General features: G+C 40.0%; 2 protein-coding genes across 3 annotated transcripts in view; one reads left to right on the forward strand and one right to left on the reverse strand.

Annotated features, from left to right (window-relative positions):
* Positions 1-3045: 3045 nt before the first annotated feature.
* Positions 3046-11891, reverse strand: LOC116701396 (uncharacterized). 2 transcript variants are annotated; one of them, XM_032535078.1, is made up of 10 exons: positions 11447-11891; positions 11265-11343; positions 9572-9931; positions 7719-7832; positions 7466-7578; positions 7234-7345; positions 6943-7136; positions 4886-6687; positions 4695-4799; positions 3046-3553 (listed from the first exon to the last, which is right to left on the reverse strand). In XM_032535078.1, the coding sequence occupies exons 1-10, from the start codon at positions 11530-11532 to the stop codon at positions 3459-3461; spliced, it is 3060 nt and encodes a 1019-aa protein (XP_032390969.1). In that variant the 5' UTR covers positions 11533-11891; the 3' UTR covers positions 3046-3458. The 2 variants fall into 2 exon arrangements, with proteins under 2 accessions (XP_032390969.1, XP_032390978.1); XM_032535087.1 differs by having other exon boundaries at positions 4695-4796; positions 11447-11888.
* Positions 11892-13968: 2077 nt separating this feature from the next.
* Positions 13969-16322, forward strand: part of LOC116705112 (group XIIB secretory phospholipase A2-like protein) — a 4467-nt gene continuing 2113 nt past the window's right edge. The window contains exons 1-2 of the mRNA XM_032541002.1: positions 13969-14325; positions 15428-15516. Coding sequence (XP_032396893.1) covers positions 14037-14325; positions 15428-15516 — 378 coding nt within the window. The 5' untranslated portion in view covers positions 13969-14036. The remainder of the gene's footprint in view (positions 14326-15427; positions 15517-16322) is intronic.

Genomic DNA, 16322 nt, shown 5'->3' on the forward strand with positions numbered 1-16322 from the left:
CCAGCTCCTCCCGTGTAGTTCTGGGCTGATTTCTCACCTTTCTTAGGATCACTGAGACCCCACGAGGGGAGATCTTGCATTGAGCTCCAGTCCGAGGGAGACTGACAGTCATGTTTAACTTCTTCCATTTTCTAATGATTGCTCCAACAGTGGACCTTTTTTCACCAAGCTGCTTGGCAATTTCCCCGTAGCCCTTTCCAGCCTTGCGGAGGTGTACAATTTTGTCTCTAGTGTCTTTGGACAGCTCTTTGGTCTTGGCCATGTTAGTAGTAGGATTCTTACTGATTGTATGTGGTGGACAGGTGTCTTTATGCAGCTAACGACCTCAGGTGCATCTAACTTAGGATAATAAATGGAGTGGTGGTGGACATTTTGAAGGCAGACTAACAGGTCTTTGAGGGTCAGAATTCTAGCTGATAGACAGGTGTTCAAATACTTATTTGCAGCTGTATCATACAAATAAATAGTTTTAAAAAATGGAACATTGGGATTTCTGATTTTTTTTTTTAGATTATGTCTCTCACAGTGGACATGCACATACAATGATAATTTCAGACCCCTCCATGATTTCTAAGTGGGAGAACTTGCAAAATAGCAGGGTGTCTAAATACTTATTTTCCTCACTGTATATATAGTTTTGAGATTGTCTTGTTAATGCAGTGTTGTGTTGATTTTGATACATTTTGTGCTACCTATCAATAAAAACACCTTGACCATATTGTCTGCTTGAGATCTGAATACTTTATCAAAGTATTATCTTGTGTTTGGCATGTATTGTTCCAATGTTGGTTTGTGGCACCGGCGCCCTTTAGAAGTACTCCCAAGATACAATCACACATTTCCTGAGTGAAAGTTTTACGTTTTCCCCCGGGACAAGAATTCCACATCCCCTCTTGAAATAATACATCAGCAGTCGATGTGGTGCAATAAATACATGGAATACATACGAATTACATTGCTTTCATTTTCCTAACTATACAGTATGTACAGATGGTTCATGAGAACAACCTGATTCACTACTGAATCCAATGAGGCTATGCAACCATTAGAAATCATAATAATATATAAGTTTATAATGTAATGCAATGTATTTTTTTACTGTAATGATTCCCTTTTTTTTGCATCAGCGAAGTGGACATGTAGGTAGCTTAGATTAAGGCAATGGTCAAAAACAACTCTGCAACTTGAAGTCAGTCCAAATTGGCAAACAAATCCAACAAGTCTAGGCACGTAGGCAGGTCAGAGGCAGGCAGTGGGTCTAAAAACCGGAAGAGACTACAGGCAGGATTTGTGGAGCAGAAACAGTACTAGATCAGGATCTGGAAGCAGTGGAACATAATGGCATCATTGCAACTTTGACAATTGGGCAGGAAAGAGAGAAAGTGTCTCCTATAAATGCATTAAGGAACAATTAGTCTTGTATTGTCAGACCTTCCTCCACAGCGCTGCTAGCTAGCTGTCTGGATTTACCGTGCAGAGATCTGAGGAGCGGTTAACCATAGTTCTCAGAAATCCACCAGAAGGTAACAGACATCCGGCCAAAAAGAAGGATTTCTGGTGGAATTTACGGCAGCAGCGGAGCAATCACGGAAGTGGAATGTCGTATAGATATAGACTACTCTTTACTCTACATTGTCATTGACGGTTTCAGACCAGCAAGGGATAACTTGTGATTTTTATATGATGTATAATTTGAATATTTGAGTTTTATTTTTAGCTATTGCCATCCTGAACGTGGACAGCACAACACAGGCTGTTGTTGAGGTATGTACAGTGACTGGGGGGGTATACAGTATTGTGGCTATACAGTAGTGATACACAGGCGCCAAGTATGGATCTTTTATTATATATACAGTATGTTGGTCAGTTTGTCAGCTTGACCCATTTTACAGCAATAAAATTGAAGTGATATGAACAAAGAGAAATTAAAACAGATGTTGACAAAGTTTTCTTTTGGGGACATCCTTTGAAATTGGGAAGAATTAGAAGTTGGAAAAAGGTTATAAATTGAAATGCATTGCAATAATATCGTATCATGGAATAAGTATTGTGACGCTATTGTATCGGGAGGCGCCTGGTGATTCCCACCCCTAACAGTGACTACAGCAGAAGACTGTCAACCGTCTATATCAGAACAGCCAGTTTTACTTTTAAAAAGTACAGAGCTATGCCCACTACAAGTTTATGAAGTGTTGCGATGACTATTAAGTTCTAAACTCTGTTTAATACTATTGTCTGGATAAATCTAAACAAAAAAGAAGCAGTTTGCCATTTACCAATGTGGAGTATATTTGTTCTGTGTGCATGAACATTTTTTTTTTTTTATTGACTTGCTTTCTGTTTTTTTTTCAAGTGACCTGAACAAAATAAATAACTGTTTTACAGGTTCCTTTTCAAAAAGCAACATTAAGAAATTGACCTGTATTGCTGAACTTGAGATGGATTTCAAGTACGCACATCAGACAAGAGAGGCATGCTAGGAAGAATGAGTTGGAAGGACAAGAACTGAAACTACTTAGAATTAAAAAAAGTGAAGCAAAAATAATTATTATATTGCTCTTCCCCAGTTCTGATATGGGCAATAGTTTGTGCAATTACACTACACTGACTTCTTAAATGTAAGATCAATGCTAATGCTCATGCTAAACCTCTGCAGTTACCCTGCAGCCTCCTCACTCCTGTCTCACATGTTCAGGTCAAACAGGTCAACTGATCTTTCAAATCATTTATAATCCAGTCAGTGTAGATCACAAACATCCCTACGTACATATAAAGCTAGTGGCGTTAATTTTTTGTATTTCCAAGACATAACTTCTCTACAATAGATGGCTTCAAAGGAAAACATTTTAAGTCATTTTTTATTCTGCTCAAAAAACCAGCAGACATCCGGATTTAAACCTACAGTTCATATTCGTATTTCTGTTTATCAAAAGATTACATGTCTAAAACAATTCTTAACATATTAATATTACGGCACATTTGAAACAAAAAGGATTACAAGAATTTGTTGTTGATTTGTGGTACAACTGGAAGATAATTAAGAAGGCAATTTTTGCATGAAGTTTATTTATGCAGCCTGGCTATTTTCTAGGACACATAGATCAGTGTTTAAAATATGTTTAGCATCAGAAGTAGTAGAATCTGCACACAAAAAATAAAAACACAAAGAAGACTGTAGATCTTAAATATAGAACAAGGTTTAAATGTGTGTGCTGCCATAACATCATTTTCATGACTAGCAAGATTAATCAAGATTATTAGTGTGATTTAACATAAACTGAACCCAACTGTAATGTCCAAAGTGGAAAAACGTTAAAGTCTTAAAAAGTCCTGAAGTGGTTTGGCCACCATGTCCTCATTTACCCACTATCCGTCCTCTGATGTCTTGGTCACGTGTGATGCTGCACCACTGGTTTGCGTGGAAAGTTATGAGTGACAATGCTTCTTCACCTGTTGCATCAAAGGAGATTTGTGGCGTCTGAAAGAGACGGCTGGTGCTCTGTTGACTGAGCAACGTTTTTCTCAGTGGACTGCTGGACTGTGAATCTTGAGTCTGACGAGCAGATAACAGAAAATAACAGGAAAACATAAGAAAGAGGCATATAATTATGAGAGGTCACACTATCCAGAAAAAAAGGTTTGGGGACTTTGTGCACTTTTCTTTGGCTGTTGCCATTTTTAACACCGTCTTTTTGGGCTTGCCATCTCTGTACATTACAGGGTTTTCTTTGCCAGGTTTAGGTGCAGCACCCAAGCCATGTTGGGCAGCACCTAAGCCAAATTAATGTATGTTAGTCCATAGTGAGTTGGTTTGGGAACTTGAGGGTCACAGGTTCAAGTCCCAGGTACATACCAAAGTACGGAATGTGGATTGGTAGCTGGAGAGGTGCCTCCTGGGCACTGCCAGGTGCCCTTGAGCAAAGCACCGTACCTCCCAACCGCTCAGGGTGCTGGTCCAGCACTGGCAGCCCATTGCCTCTGATACCTCTTAATTTGTGCATGAATAGGACCGGAGTCCTGTGTGTAGTGATTACTAACAAATGGTAAATGGGAACACCTTAAAATGTCTAAAATCTATTTGATATACCAATTTGATCACAAAACAGCATGTGACGTCATCACGTTTTTAACTCGCTTTAAAGCCTTGGATGGTAACACACTTTCACCAGCTTTATTCACATGAGTTTTTTTTAACCGAACTTCAGATTGACAAGTGGACGGAAACTAAACGGTGCTCTACAAAAAAGCCTCAAGGACCATTAAGGTCCACCTAGAAAATTTTGATAAGTGTTGTGATTTACGCATTACAGTGTGAGCTTTTTTTGCCAGCTTTCCTTCCTGTGTTTTGTCTGTAATACCATGTCTGTGCATGTTCTTCATATCTATGTATCTATGTTTGCTGTTCCTATGTAAAATATGCGGCTCTGGTAGATGTTTGCAATTGGTCAAGCTGTGCCTCTTTTATGTGAATGTGCGTGCTGCTAGATTTGGAAACCCTGGGTTGATTGGACTAGCTGTTAGCCACCATCGTGACACAGCTTATGTGGGACCGCGGCTGCTGGGGTGAAGCAGAGTAACTGAAAGAAATCCAGGGCATGTTGATCTTGATTTGTAGTACAGGCCGCAGGATGGCCAAATTTGGTTTATGGCTATTATTTACAGATTTCTTAAACAGGAATGAATAGGGCACATACCTGGAGGGACACTGTCTTGTTGCTCTCCATCCTGTTGGTACGGGCCCAGGCACAGAAAGAGAGTTTTCAGAACTGAATTTGAAGTGGCTTCTACTGAAGATCCTACTAAATGAGACATTAACAACATATTTCAGCAGTACAAATCAGCATTTCACACTAGTGTTTGCAAGCAGTGGGTAGTATGCCCTTACCTTTGTGGGATGAGATGTTGGGCATTGGCTGATGAGTATGGATTGCAGATGGACTGTTGGCAGGAGTTGGACTGGTAGACATCTCACTGTGGGAATTGGACACAAGGCTACAGGCGGTATACATCAGCGGCTTTGTCTGTAGATTTATATTCCCTTTTGAACGGTCTTCATTTTCTTTTTTAGGGTTAGGAGAGAAGTTGGGGGATCTTGAGGCATGAGGGATTTCTTTGACATCAGTTCTAACCTGGCATGGGAGAGGCATCTCTGAATTAGGAGCCCTTTGTTTGGAGTTTGATGAATGAGATGTATTATCAACTAACTGGTCTGGCTGTTGAGAACGGGAGGAAGTCTTTGAATAGTTTGGTTGAGGCCGAATGAAAGGGAGAGGAGCAGTAAAAAGGCTGCGGAAGGACCTGCCAGATGCTTTGTCGAGTTCAACCGCACTTTCAACACAATTACCTCTGCAATCTGCAGACTGAGGAGCAGGAGAGGAAGATTGAATTAGGCCTCGAGGACAAGAGGAACTGGTTCCAGAACCGTCTAGAGGCTGCAGCGTGTCAGTAATGGGGCTTGCGAAAAGGCTATGAAAGGGTCTTTTCAGGGTCTTTTTACATCCAACTGCCAAATCACCACAATGGGCCATTTTGCTGCTGCGCTCTGCTGTGATTTTGGCTGAATGACGCTGTGTGTCAGGTTTAAGGCCAGATGGTGCCTTTTTGGAGTGCGGGTTGATCTTAGTGGGTTCTTTTGCTGCAAAATAACAACTGGCAGAGTTTGCAGAATCGCTTGTTTTAGTCGAACAGGTGACAGATCCAACAGGAACGGCGGCTCCACCTTTGAACTCTGTGAAACCTGAGGAGGGACAGAAAGGCTTTGAGGCTTCGGAGTCAGATGTCAGAACAGAGAGATGTGGCCTCGACTGTGTAGGGTGTTTTGAAGTAGATGTCTGACTGGGGGGGCTTAAAAAAATCCTTTTGCAATTAGCGTGTCCAAAAGGAAGAACACCTTCACTTTTACAATTTAAAGAGCATGTAATATCGGTAGGCTGGTGCATGCTTCCTTCCATATCTCCTTTGTCTTTGGAGGACGCAGCCACCTCTGCCACACTAACAGGAAAATCCAACAATTCCGACTTGACTTTATTACCAGCTCTTTGGGCCATTTTCAGGGATTCCGGCATATTGCCATCTTGTTTCATGTAATCCCTAGAGGACATAGTAAGACTAGGGCAGGTCCTTGAAAACAGACCAGTGTGCACGTCGTGGAATGACAGACTCTTGAAAATTTTCTCCTGGGGTTTGCTCACTTCATTTCTGGTATTTTGCGAATTCAAGCCCCTCTCATTTTGGGTGTCTGATCTTGGCAGAGGACCAGTGCTCTCTTCAAAGTCAGTGTGTGGGGTATAGGATACAGTTTGTGCAGTAGGAGAAGTAGGCGCGTGGCCAAATGTAGAACTTCCGGCTGATTTACAGGACCTGAGAACAGCATCTACAGAGTAGGGAATATTGCTTTGGTTTGCAGAGCTTAATGTGCAATCAGAAGAAGAGCGCGTGCCAGGTTCTGGAAGTCCTCGAGTTGTAAAGAAACTAGGAAAAGGTTTGGATAGTTGAGGTCCAAGCACTGCTGCAACTGAATAACAAACTGGCTCCTCGTGATTGACGTTACTTGACGGGGGGACGTTGTGAGAATGAGTGGTATCTGTTGGACGTGGTGGGACAGCCTCCTCCATAATGTCAGCGAGTTCTTCAGTCTGACAGAACAAGGTTTCCTTCTCAGCATTTGCGCTGTTGTAAAAGTTAGGCCTGAAAAATAAAAGCAGGATCAGAACGCTAGTAGCTGAATGTTAAGGACTACTATCAGTGTTGCAGAATTAGAGACCGGTCTTGGTTTTAAAACCACTTTTTAAAATGTCTCTGTCTCATCTCGGAATTGACCACATCTTTACTTGGCCTTGTCTCGGTCCCCCCCCCCCTCCCCTCTTGACTACAACATTGACTCATATCATTACACTGGTAGATTTACAAAATCACAGTGATGAGTTTAAGTCACACACATACCTGATTGGTTGTAGGAGTGTGTCAGGGATCCTATTTGCTTCTATAACTTCTGGCTCATTTGCGTTGTCTGGCTGTGCTGACGACTCTTGTTCAGCAAGTAGTTGTTGTTGTTGTTGTTGTTGTTGTTGTTGTTGTTGTTGTTGTTGTTGTTGTTGTTGTTGTTGTTCATAGAGCTCATTGTCCCGTTTTAATGTCTGCAGTAAGAAGAAGATGCAATTGTCTTCACCACACATTGATACATAGTATACAAAACATTTTAACATCGTCATGAGCCAACTTTTACATACACACCTCATTCAAGAGTGGGTTAGTAACATCATTTAGTGGCTCATGGGAAAACTTGCAATCTGCTCCTTGAGTACATTTTCCATTTCTGTGGAAAAACTTGCAAGGAAAGGACTGTGCAGCTTTTGTAAAGGAAGTATTACATGTTCAACAGCCTCTAGTTTCTGACAAAACACCAATCACTGCAATGACTTTGTGACAATTTATGAAATTGTCGCTGTTCAACCAAAGGATATTATGCATGTATGGGCAGCTCTCCTGTTTTGTGCAGTGGCCTTGGATGTAGAATTTGCACACTTCTTTGATGAGATCGTTGTAACCCTGAATATGCTCCAGTTGGCATTCGTCATCCTGTGTGCAGTAAAGGCATAAAATCAACGCTAGGACATTAAGGTGGGAGTTATAACACTCAATAAAAGGCCAGAATAATCTGACAGTTTTACAATTTTTACAAAAATTATAAATTTATATACATAGTGAACATAACTTGCCTTGATGCACCTTCCATAAAGAAAATATCGACAAACTAACCGCCCATCCACCAACACAGCATGCTGGACCTTGAACTCCTGTGTCATGAACCTTTGACGTTTCACTTGAAAGCCCTAAGAGGAAAAAGGAGTAAAACAATAACATTCACATTTTGATTTTTATGATTAATACATTTTAAAAGGAAGCATGCGTTTGCTCCCTGTAGTGGCGTTCTGAGCTTTTGTTAAGGGCAGTTAATTACTTATATTTGGTGGATGGATTTGTGTAAATTAAGGGTGTATTCACTGACATCTGATGTTGCTATGGTGGACTGGCCTCAGTACACACATCTTTTGTCAATTTATATTTCCCTTAAGAGAAACACTCTTAATAAAGGAAGCAGGCTTGGCTATAACTTTAAAAATCTAGTTATCATTGAGACATGCCTTTAGCTTTCACTGCACAACAATAATTCTATTTTACAGTTACTGATTCTAAGGCACTTCAAACAGTTTGAGGGTGTTATTTTCAAGCTTGAATTGGGCCACACACTGTTGTGTTTTTAGGTTAGCGCAACTTTGTCTGCTTAGAGGCTTTTGAATCATTAGGTCATTTATTGTTACCTCACTTAATGTCAAAACTGTGTCATTTTCTGTTCTGCCTATCCTTAGTTTTTTTTTTTTTTACACTGTTTCTACTCTGTAAAGCGACTTTGAGCTTGGGAAAAGCGCTATACAAATTCAATTTATTATTTTAGCCCTTATGCCTGTTTATCATCATACTTTTTGCCATTATTTTGACAGTATACAGTTGAGAGGCAGACAGGAAGTGTGGAAAGAGAGAGCAACAGAGCTTAAGCGTGATTTATGGCTCTGGGGAGGCTCCACGCAGAGATTTTGCCTTAGCCTACGTAAATTGACTGAAGAGTATACTTGAGCATTGTGTGTGCGTCGATCTTAGCGGACCCGGCATGGGTGTGTGTGTAGGGAGTGTGTTGGTAGAACAAGTGAGAGAGCATATTTTGAGTTGGGGACGCGGACTAATTTTTGAGAGTGACATTTTCAGCCAAAGTCAACCACCACACTGCATCATCCAGCACAATGGAATTAAAAATAAAAATAAAAAAAATCCAAAATCCAAGACAGGGCAAAACTAGGCACAAGTAACGCAGGATATAGGCACAAAGCTACGACAATGGTATAGAATAGGCCTACAACAAGCTCAAACACTGAGCAACAAAATACAGGGGTATAATACACATCACTGGATTCAATTAAATCAAATTAAAAGTTAGCTGCCCCATCGTCTGTTGCTAGCAGGGTTGCTGTGGGAGTGACAGGTGGAGAGGTGGGGCTGCTGCTGCTACTTCTTTCAGTTACAGTTGCTGGGTTTTCTGACTCAAGTCTATTAGGCTTTTTAGCCTGTGACTGATTTATAAAGAAATCCAAAATGTGCTTTCATGCCATGTCATAGGCAAGCTAACTAGTAGCAACTCTAGAGTCATAGTGAGAAAAACAAACTGTGTCAACCCTCTCCTTGATCACATTATGTTTATGGAGAAGAAGAACCAGGAAATGAGTTAAGGGAAATGTAACACTACCAAGCCACGGCCAAGCGAGAGGTGCACGTCAGACTATGGCGTAGGTACGCACGTAGCCACGGCATAGATTTTACGCATAAGCATAAATCACGTTTTACAAGTCAGATTTAAACTTGGGACCATCACTCCAATTTCTGCCCCTATTTCCCGTAGAAATGCAAAATGACTGATTGTAATTCCTATTCTACCACAAAAGCAGGTTTCATTTTACAGGTGACAGACTAATGATGGATCATTTCTATCCTGACGGGCACAGCTAAGTGTCTTGCTTACCTGCTTGTCATTTTTATTTGTACTGTCTCCTCCATGTTTTGTCCAAGTTGGTCTAGTCTGATGGTTTCCACCTCTATTGGCAGGTCTCCATCTATCCTTCTGTCGGTGTGGACTTTTCTGCCCATCCGGATTCATTTTCTGCTGTTGCTTGTTTACGTTATGGTTATTTTTTGTTTTGTAACTTTGACCTTTGTGACACATGTTATTGTAACCGTGGTTATGCATCACTTCTTTGCTGAAGCCAACACTTGACTGTCCGTTATCAGTGTTATGCATATGGTAGTGTCTGGCCTTGGAGTCATCCTCTTTAAAGGATGCAGCATTGTACCTTCTGGTTGTCTGGGCTTGGTAACTTTGCTTCTGTGAAAAGAAAATGCACAAAAATCAAATTGTAAGGACATGTCTGTTAATATTGTAAGATTTATCCCAATCTTTTCCAGTTTGGCAAGTCCACAATATAATATATGTTGCGCAGACAAGCAGCACAAACCCCAATTAAATTTTGATTTACATTGAGATGCAAGTAGACAAATAAAACCAATGCTGTCTAATATAACATTCATACAATAAAAGAGGTACTTATTAAACCTTTGAAGGCTGCAGTTTATGGGACTGTTGAATTGCATTGTGTTGTGTTATAGTGGGGGGTGTTACTAATAGGGATGCACAATATGAATGTTTTCCACCGATACGATTAGCCCTATTTACGTACTTTAAGGCCAAAGCGGATTAAATAAGTTCATAACCTGGAGTTTATGCACCCCTGATGCTAAGACAGACTAATTTGTAGCGAGCAAAGAGGGATGACAGAATGAGCAACCCTCATTTAAATCTGTTAGGCCATCCTGAGAGATATTTCCCCCCACACAGAATGAGCTACCCTACTTTTACTACATTTACAGATTGAGCAGGCTATCCTGATGGATATTTCATTCATTCATATTTAATATACAGTAAAGTTAAAAAGTAACATTACATTAAAGTATAAACGGGCCTGACTCAGTTTAAAAACTAGTTTTCAGCAGGTTCCTGTTCTGCAGAACACAAAACATTGAACGTGTTTACAGCACGTAGGGACAAACATTCATACAGGACATCGATATGGACTGGACAACTAAAACAACAATACAGTTTTGGGACATAAGGACAAAAACATTTATACAAGACATCAGCTTGGCTAGACAAATAACAAATAAATAAATAAATACAAATAATGTGTGCAAGTGTAACTGTTAAGAAGGAGCCGTTTGTATGCCTTTTTGAAATATGTGAAATGATAGTGTTCTGATGTGATGTGGGATGTCATTCCAAATCTTGGTCTATGTATAGAAAAAAGATTTCTGACCAAAGTCCCTACCTAACAGAATGAGCTACTCTACTTTTACTACATTTACAGATGGAGTAGGCCATCCTGATGGATATTTACTGTCTGACAGAATGCTCATCTACTTTTAAAATTCCATAGCTCTGACCAAACAAAATCTAACTGACTGTTTACGGTGTTTAGCATTTTGCTAAGAAAACCAATTAAATGCTTTGCTGACTCTCCAACCGACTCTGTTAGCCAGGCCAGTCGAGGTTTCCAAATGTAAAAAAGTAAACACCTAGGGTAAAAGGTGGAGAGGAGCTTCAGCTAGCCAGACCATATGTGATGCAAACTTTACGACGTAGTAACAGTTCAAGTTCATCTTACCTTTCTATAAGAGCCAGTCAGCTCATCATGGGCTTTCCTCTTTCTGGCATTGCCTCTTTTACCATTCTCAGTCTCGTTCCTGTAAAACAAAGTGAGTTTTTAATACATATGAAGGCCATTTAAACGAACTGCTCCCTCGGTCACATCAAAACTCACGGCCAACTATCGTTAAATAACGTTACCTGCGTGTAAAGGCTGGTTGACCGGCGGGGCTCTTCCCGCCCTCTTCGACAGCAGATAGTTTCGTGAACAGGTTTGCGAAAGCCATTACATATGTCTTGTCATTAGCTGGCTAGTTATTTGCGTGTTAATGTAGAAAGACTAGCACGCCACTCATAGCCGAGGATGTGACCACCCAGTCAGAAAATAAAGAAGTAAAAACGGAAAACTTTTAACGGTCACCTGGCAACGGGGATGCTCGTGATAACAAACGCTGTCTCGCGCCCCTAAAATACAACCAATAAAACACCGCTGCTTTATTCTTCCCTAAGTGTTACCTATTCTAACCTGTTTTTCTGTTCAGGGATGACGTGCCAAAACGTATTCTAGTTCGAGTTGCGGTCCAGGTAATTGTGGCTCCTATTTGCTCACTACCAGGTACAAGCATGTATGTATAATAACACGAGCTCACTCAATCGCTCAACGTCTCTTTCCGTGTTTGAGCTAAACGTCACTGGACTCTACCAAATATAGACAGAAGGGGGTGAAGACCGTTGAAGAGAGAAGACCTCCTTTAACTGTCTATGGAGAAAACAGAGACCATAAACTGGAATAGACCAAAAGGGACTCTACCAAATGTTGACAAAGGGGGTGAAGACTATAAAAGAGAGAATAACTTTCTTTAACTGTCTATGGAGAAGACAGACACCATAGACTGGAAGAGACCAAAAGGGACTACCAAATGTTGACAAAGGGGGTGAAGACTATAAAAAAGAGAATAACTTTCTTTAACTGTCTATGGAGAAGGCAGAGACCATTGACTGGAAGAGACCAAACGGGACTCTACCAACTAGAGACAGAGGGTAGTGAAGACCTGAAGACCCTGACACCTAGAGCCACCTAGCGGTACAGTTTAGTAATGTCTAGTATATTTGGTGACGTACATGATGTGTAGAAATGGGGTGGCCCCATAGACTGTTACAGTCTATAGGTAGGCTAACGTCACTTTCTCTATATTTTTACCTCCATTATTCTTCCTAAAGTTAAAGACAATTACTTTATTATAAGAACATACCATGTTGCGGATTTTTATAATAACATGTTGTTATGGACATTTTTCACACTTCTTTTGTGATGCAGCTCTGGGTTTGGTTAATGTAAGGACTTATTGTAAGGATTATCTCTTTTAGTTGCTAATATTCCAGTGTTTAAATGTACTGACCAAATAAAACAAACTGTCTTGCTCAAAATTCTACAGGCTTCAATGACTTTAAATTATTTATTAAGTTTCTTTCAAAGTGTAGCCTATTAATTAAACATTAAACGCAAAGAAACTAAGCCCACATTGTCTTATATCTCAATAACTATAACTTTGATGGCTATGTTAAATGCTATTTTATCTGTGCCTTTTGTTTTGGAAGACTTGACTCTCTTGTCTTTGACTCGCCACCAATGTTAAGTGATTACTTTTTGTTTATTATTGTATTTCATAATTTATTTAATGTATTCGCCATCATGTCTCCTTTTGAAATTCTGACATTTAGCCCACTAAAGTGCCAAGTTAAATAAATATCTGGAGGTCTGTCTTGTCACATTAGAATTATCTTCATTTGCTGTTTCCCTTTGATAAAAAATAAATAAATAAATAATAATAACTTTCCATTTGGGTACACACTTTCCATGATCACTAATCAGCTGTAGTCTGGTAACACAACAGTCACAACAAAGTCTCACTTTCAAATACTTTAGCAAACACCGTGATGTATAGTTACAGTAAAAGTTCAAATCAATGAAAAGCCTACACTTTCAAGCATGCCCAGTGCACCAGATAACTCCAGATAATTCATATTTAGTCATGCTTTTATGATGAGAAAACAAAAAACAAACATCAGAAACCTGCTTTTGGACGCAGATACACACACACCCAAACACACGTGTGCACACACACACACGCGTATGCACGCACACGCACACACACACACACACACACACACACACACACAAACACACACACATACACACGCACACACACACATGCGCACATAGAGAGTATTTAGACTCAGATCTTGTCATTTTCCTTACAAAATCATTGTCTCACACTGACCAGCACCTGTGTGGTTGATACATGAAATGTTGTTAGGAGTTAGTTTTGCGGGTTCCAGTAGCAAGTGCTACAAGATGTGGGATGTGTAATAAGGTGTTTTCATTCGTTTTGTATTATGACAGACCATTTGCACATGAATTTAACTGAATTGAGAAACCAGGAAGCAGGGTACAGAGGTGATGCTCTTTGATTTGACAGCAAATATACAAATCCATCCCGTTTGCTACTCTATGTTAATGTCAAGAAAGATTAACTTTTAAATGAATGAGATTAAAATGTAATTGAATCCCCTTGACTGAATGGTGAACACATGCACTCTGCTTCTTATTAATCAGCAAGAGTGATAAAAGCTCAGATATGTCAAAAAAAAAAAAAAAGAGATAGAGGCTGGACTTTGTTCTTCCACATACGAGGCCATCCCTGTGCCTGGCTCAAAGTTCAGGTCACGCACACAGCTTCAGTATTGCCACTGTGAGTGTGTTCCCTCAGTTTCTGAACTCTAGCTGTTCATGTGGAGCTGTGTGAGCTACAGAATGACACGCTGGGCCCTTATTGCTCCCCTCCTGCTCCTGCTGGGCCTGTTGATCCACGGTGCAGTCAGTCAAGAGACTGAGGACCCAGCTGCAACACCACCAGCGCCGGGCGAGGCCACCGATGGCTCGCAGGCCGATGACGAGAACGCAGAGTGGGGATTGAACTCCCTGCGAGGCGGCTTTGAGTCAGTCAGCGGATACTTTGACTCAATGCTAGAGTTCATGGGTGGACGTGATGGAGTGTGCCAATACCGCTGTCGATATGGTGAGTTGAATAATAATGATGTTGATCAGCCAGTGGGGTCCACCATTGGCATTTCAATTTTGGATGTTTGTTTTTCCAAAATATGTTACAATTTATTCTTAATTGAAAGGAGGAAATGTATTACAGTTTCCCTTTGGCATTGGTAGTAACCTTGGAAAGGGTTAGGGTTAGACTAGGGCTGGGTGTCCCATGCTGTTTTCACCCCATTAACAACACAGGAATTGGAGAAAATGCAAAATACGTCCTTCTTGTTGGAATCATAATTGTCTAATTTATAAAAATTGGTTATTGGCAAAAAAGTATTTTTCCTCATTATACAGTACAGAACATAAAAAAAGCATTTTAATTGGCAGGCTTTTCACAATAAGAACACACTTCAGGTTAGACTGTCGTCTGTTAACATTTGTTTTGCTCTGTGGAGAAAGTCTTTTGTCTTTTATATGCAGTAATTAAGATGTAGAAATGAAGCAAATTCTCATTTTAATTACATTATTTTTAATTATTCACATTACAAACTACTTCTACTTTGATTCACCCAAAACATTTTGCATCATTGTTACTATTAACACGCAAATAGAATATTAATTAAATCATTTCCCAGGACAGTTTATTAACAGTGTATGCAATGCACAATCTATCTCTGCATAAATGCTCCTGTGTTGCTCTTTAATAAATTAGCATTAAGTATGGTTACTCAAAGTATACTAAATGGATAATACATTCATATTACAACATAAACTAAGTGGTTATACGGTAGTCTGGACATTTCCTGTGTGGACCCACAATGCAACGATGTAAACCCAATAAATAATACTCTGATACTTAACCCATGACAGAATTAACTTCTTATCATCTTTGTTATCATTTGGGAGAGGGCCTGGAAATGGACTGTGACCCCAGCATTATAGGAGAGGTTTCATGTGGTGGCTGGTGGTGAATGTGTCTAATAACTTGTGAAAAGATGTGAACCAAATAAGCAACCTTTGTTTCTCCATGTGCAGAGACGGATCTACTTTTGAACCCACAGGGTTATCAAACCAGCCAGCACTGGCTCGCTGGGACCTCCTGTACATCTGATATTTTGCTTTGCGCCCCCTCTCAGGTAAAGCTCCTGTGCCTCGTCCTGGCTACCAGATGCCAGAACCTGATGGATGTACCTCCTACTTCTTCGGTCTTCCTATTCCAGACGGGGTATGCTTCTTCTGTCCATTCAGGGCAAATTGAGTGGATTGATTGAACTTGGAAATTTAGTTAACGCGGATATAATAAAAAAAAATCTACATTCCTACGGGACTGTCCAAAACTTATTTGGGAAAAGGGACGGAAATTATGTTTGACTTTTTAAATTTCAAGACCCCACCCAGAGTTATAAATATTTGCTTTGGACCCTCCCTTTGACTTAAGAATTGCAACACCCTATGCTCTATATCTCAACTTAGCCCCACTTTCATCTTATCATGCCAACGGAACGGAGCTTTTTACACAATTAACAATTGCCAAAATTATGGAAATCATAACAAATGTTACAATAATGCTATTTATTGAACATTCAATCTTCTGTCTATTGTTGAACTAAGAGCTCTTAAACCGTTATTACCACTCCCAATAATAAGTGAAGAGGGGCACAGAGGTTCTTAGCATTGTACTATTTTTGCCTCACCAATTAGCAGAACAGAAAGGGCTGGGCTAAAACTAGCATTATATTTTAGTTAAAGCGACTCTTGGCTAGTTCAACAATGGCCAGCTCCTTAAAGATCTACTATTCATGTCCACTGTTTCTTATTAAGACTGACAGTGGGATTCTACCAGCTACTGGTTAATTGTGAAGTGAAAAAAATAAAATTCCCAGGCTGTTGTGTATCTGCATTATGTCAAAACCCTGCTTTATGGACCACGGGACAAACACAAAAACATCTATTTTTTCAAATATATTATTCTTTAAAAAAAGTTTTTAAAAGTAAATCTCATGGGACAAAGGTGACAAAATATATAAAACT

This window comes from Etheostoma spectabile, chromosome 2 (assembly GCF_008692095.1).
Source record: "Etheostoma spectabile isolate EspeVRDwgs_2016 chromosome 2, UIUC_Espe_1.0, whole genome shotgun sequence".
Taxonomy (NCBI): Eukaryota; Metazoa; Chordata; class Actinopteri; order Perciformes; family Percidae; genus Etheostoma; species Etheostoma spectabile.

Coding starts and splice junctions, on each gene's coding strand:
- LOC116701396 (XM_032535078.1), bottom strand. CDS start 11,532: ATGGCTTTCGCAAACCTGTTCACGAAACTATCTGCTGTCGAAGAGGGC. Junction 11,344..11,446: donor CAACCAGCCTTTACACGCAG/GTAACGTTATTT, acceptor TTTGTTTTACAG/GAACGAGACTGAGAATGGTA. Junction 6,688..6,942: donor ACACTCCTACAACCAATCAG/GTATGTGTGTGA, acceptor TTTATTTTTCAG/GCCTAACTTTTACAACAGCG.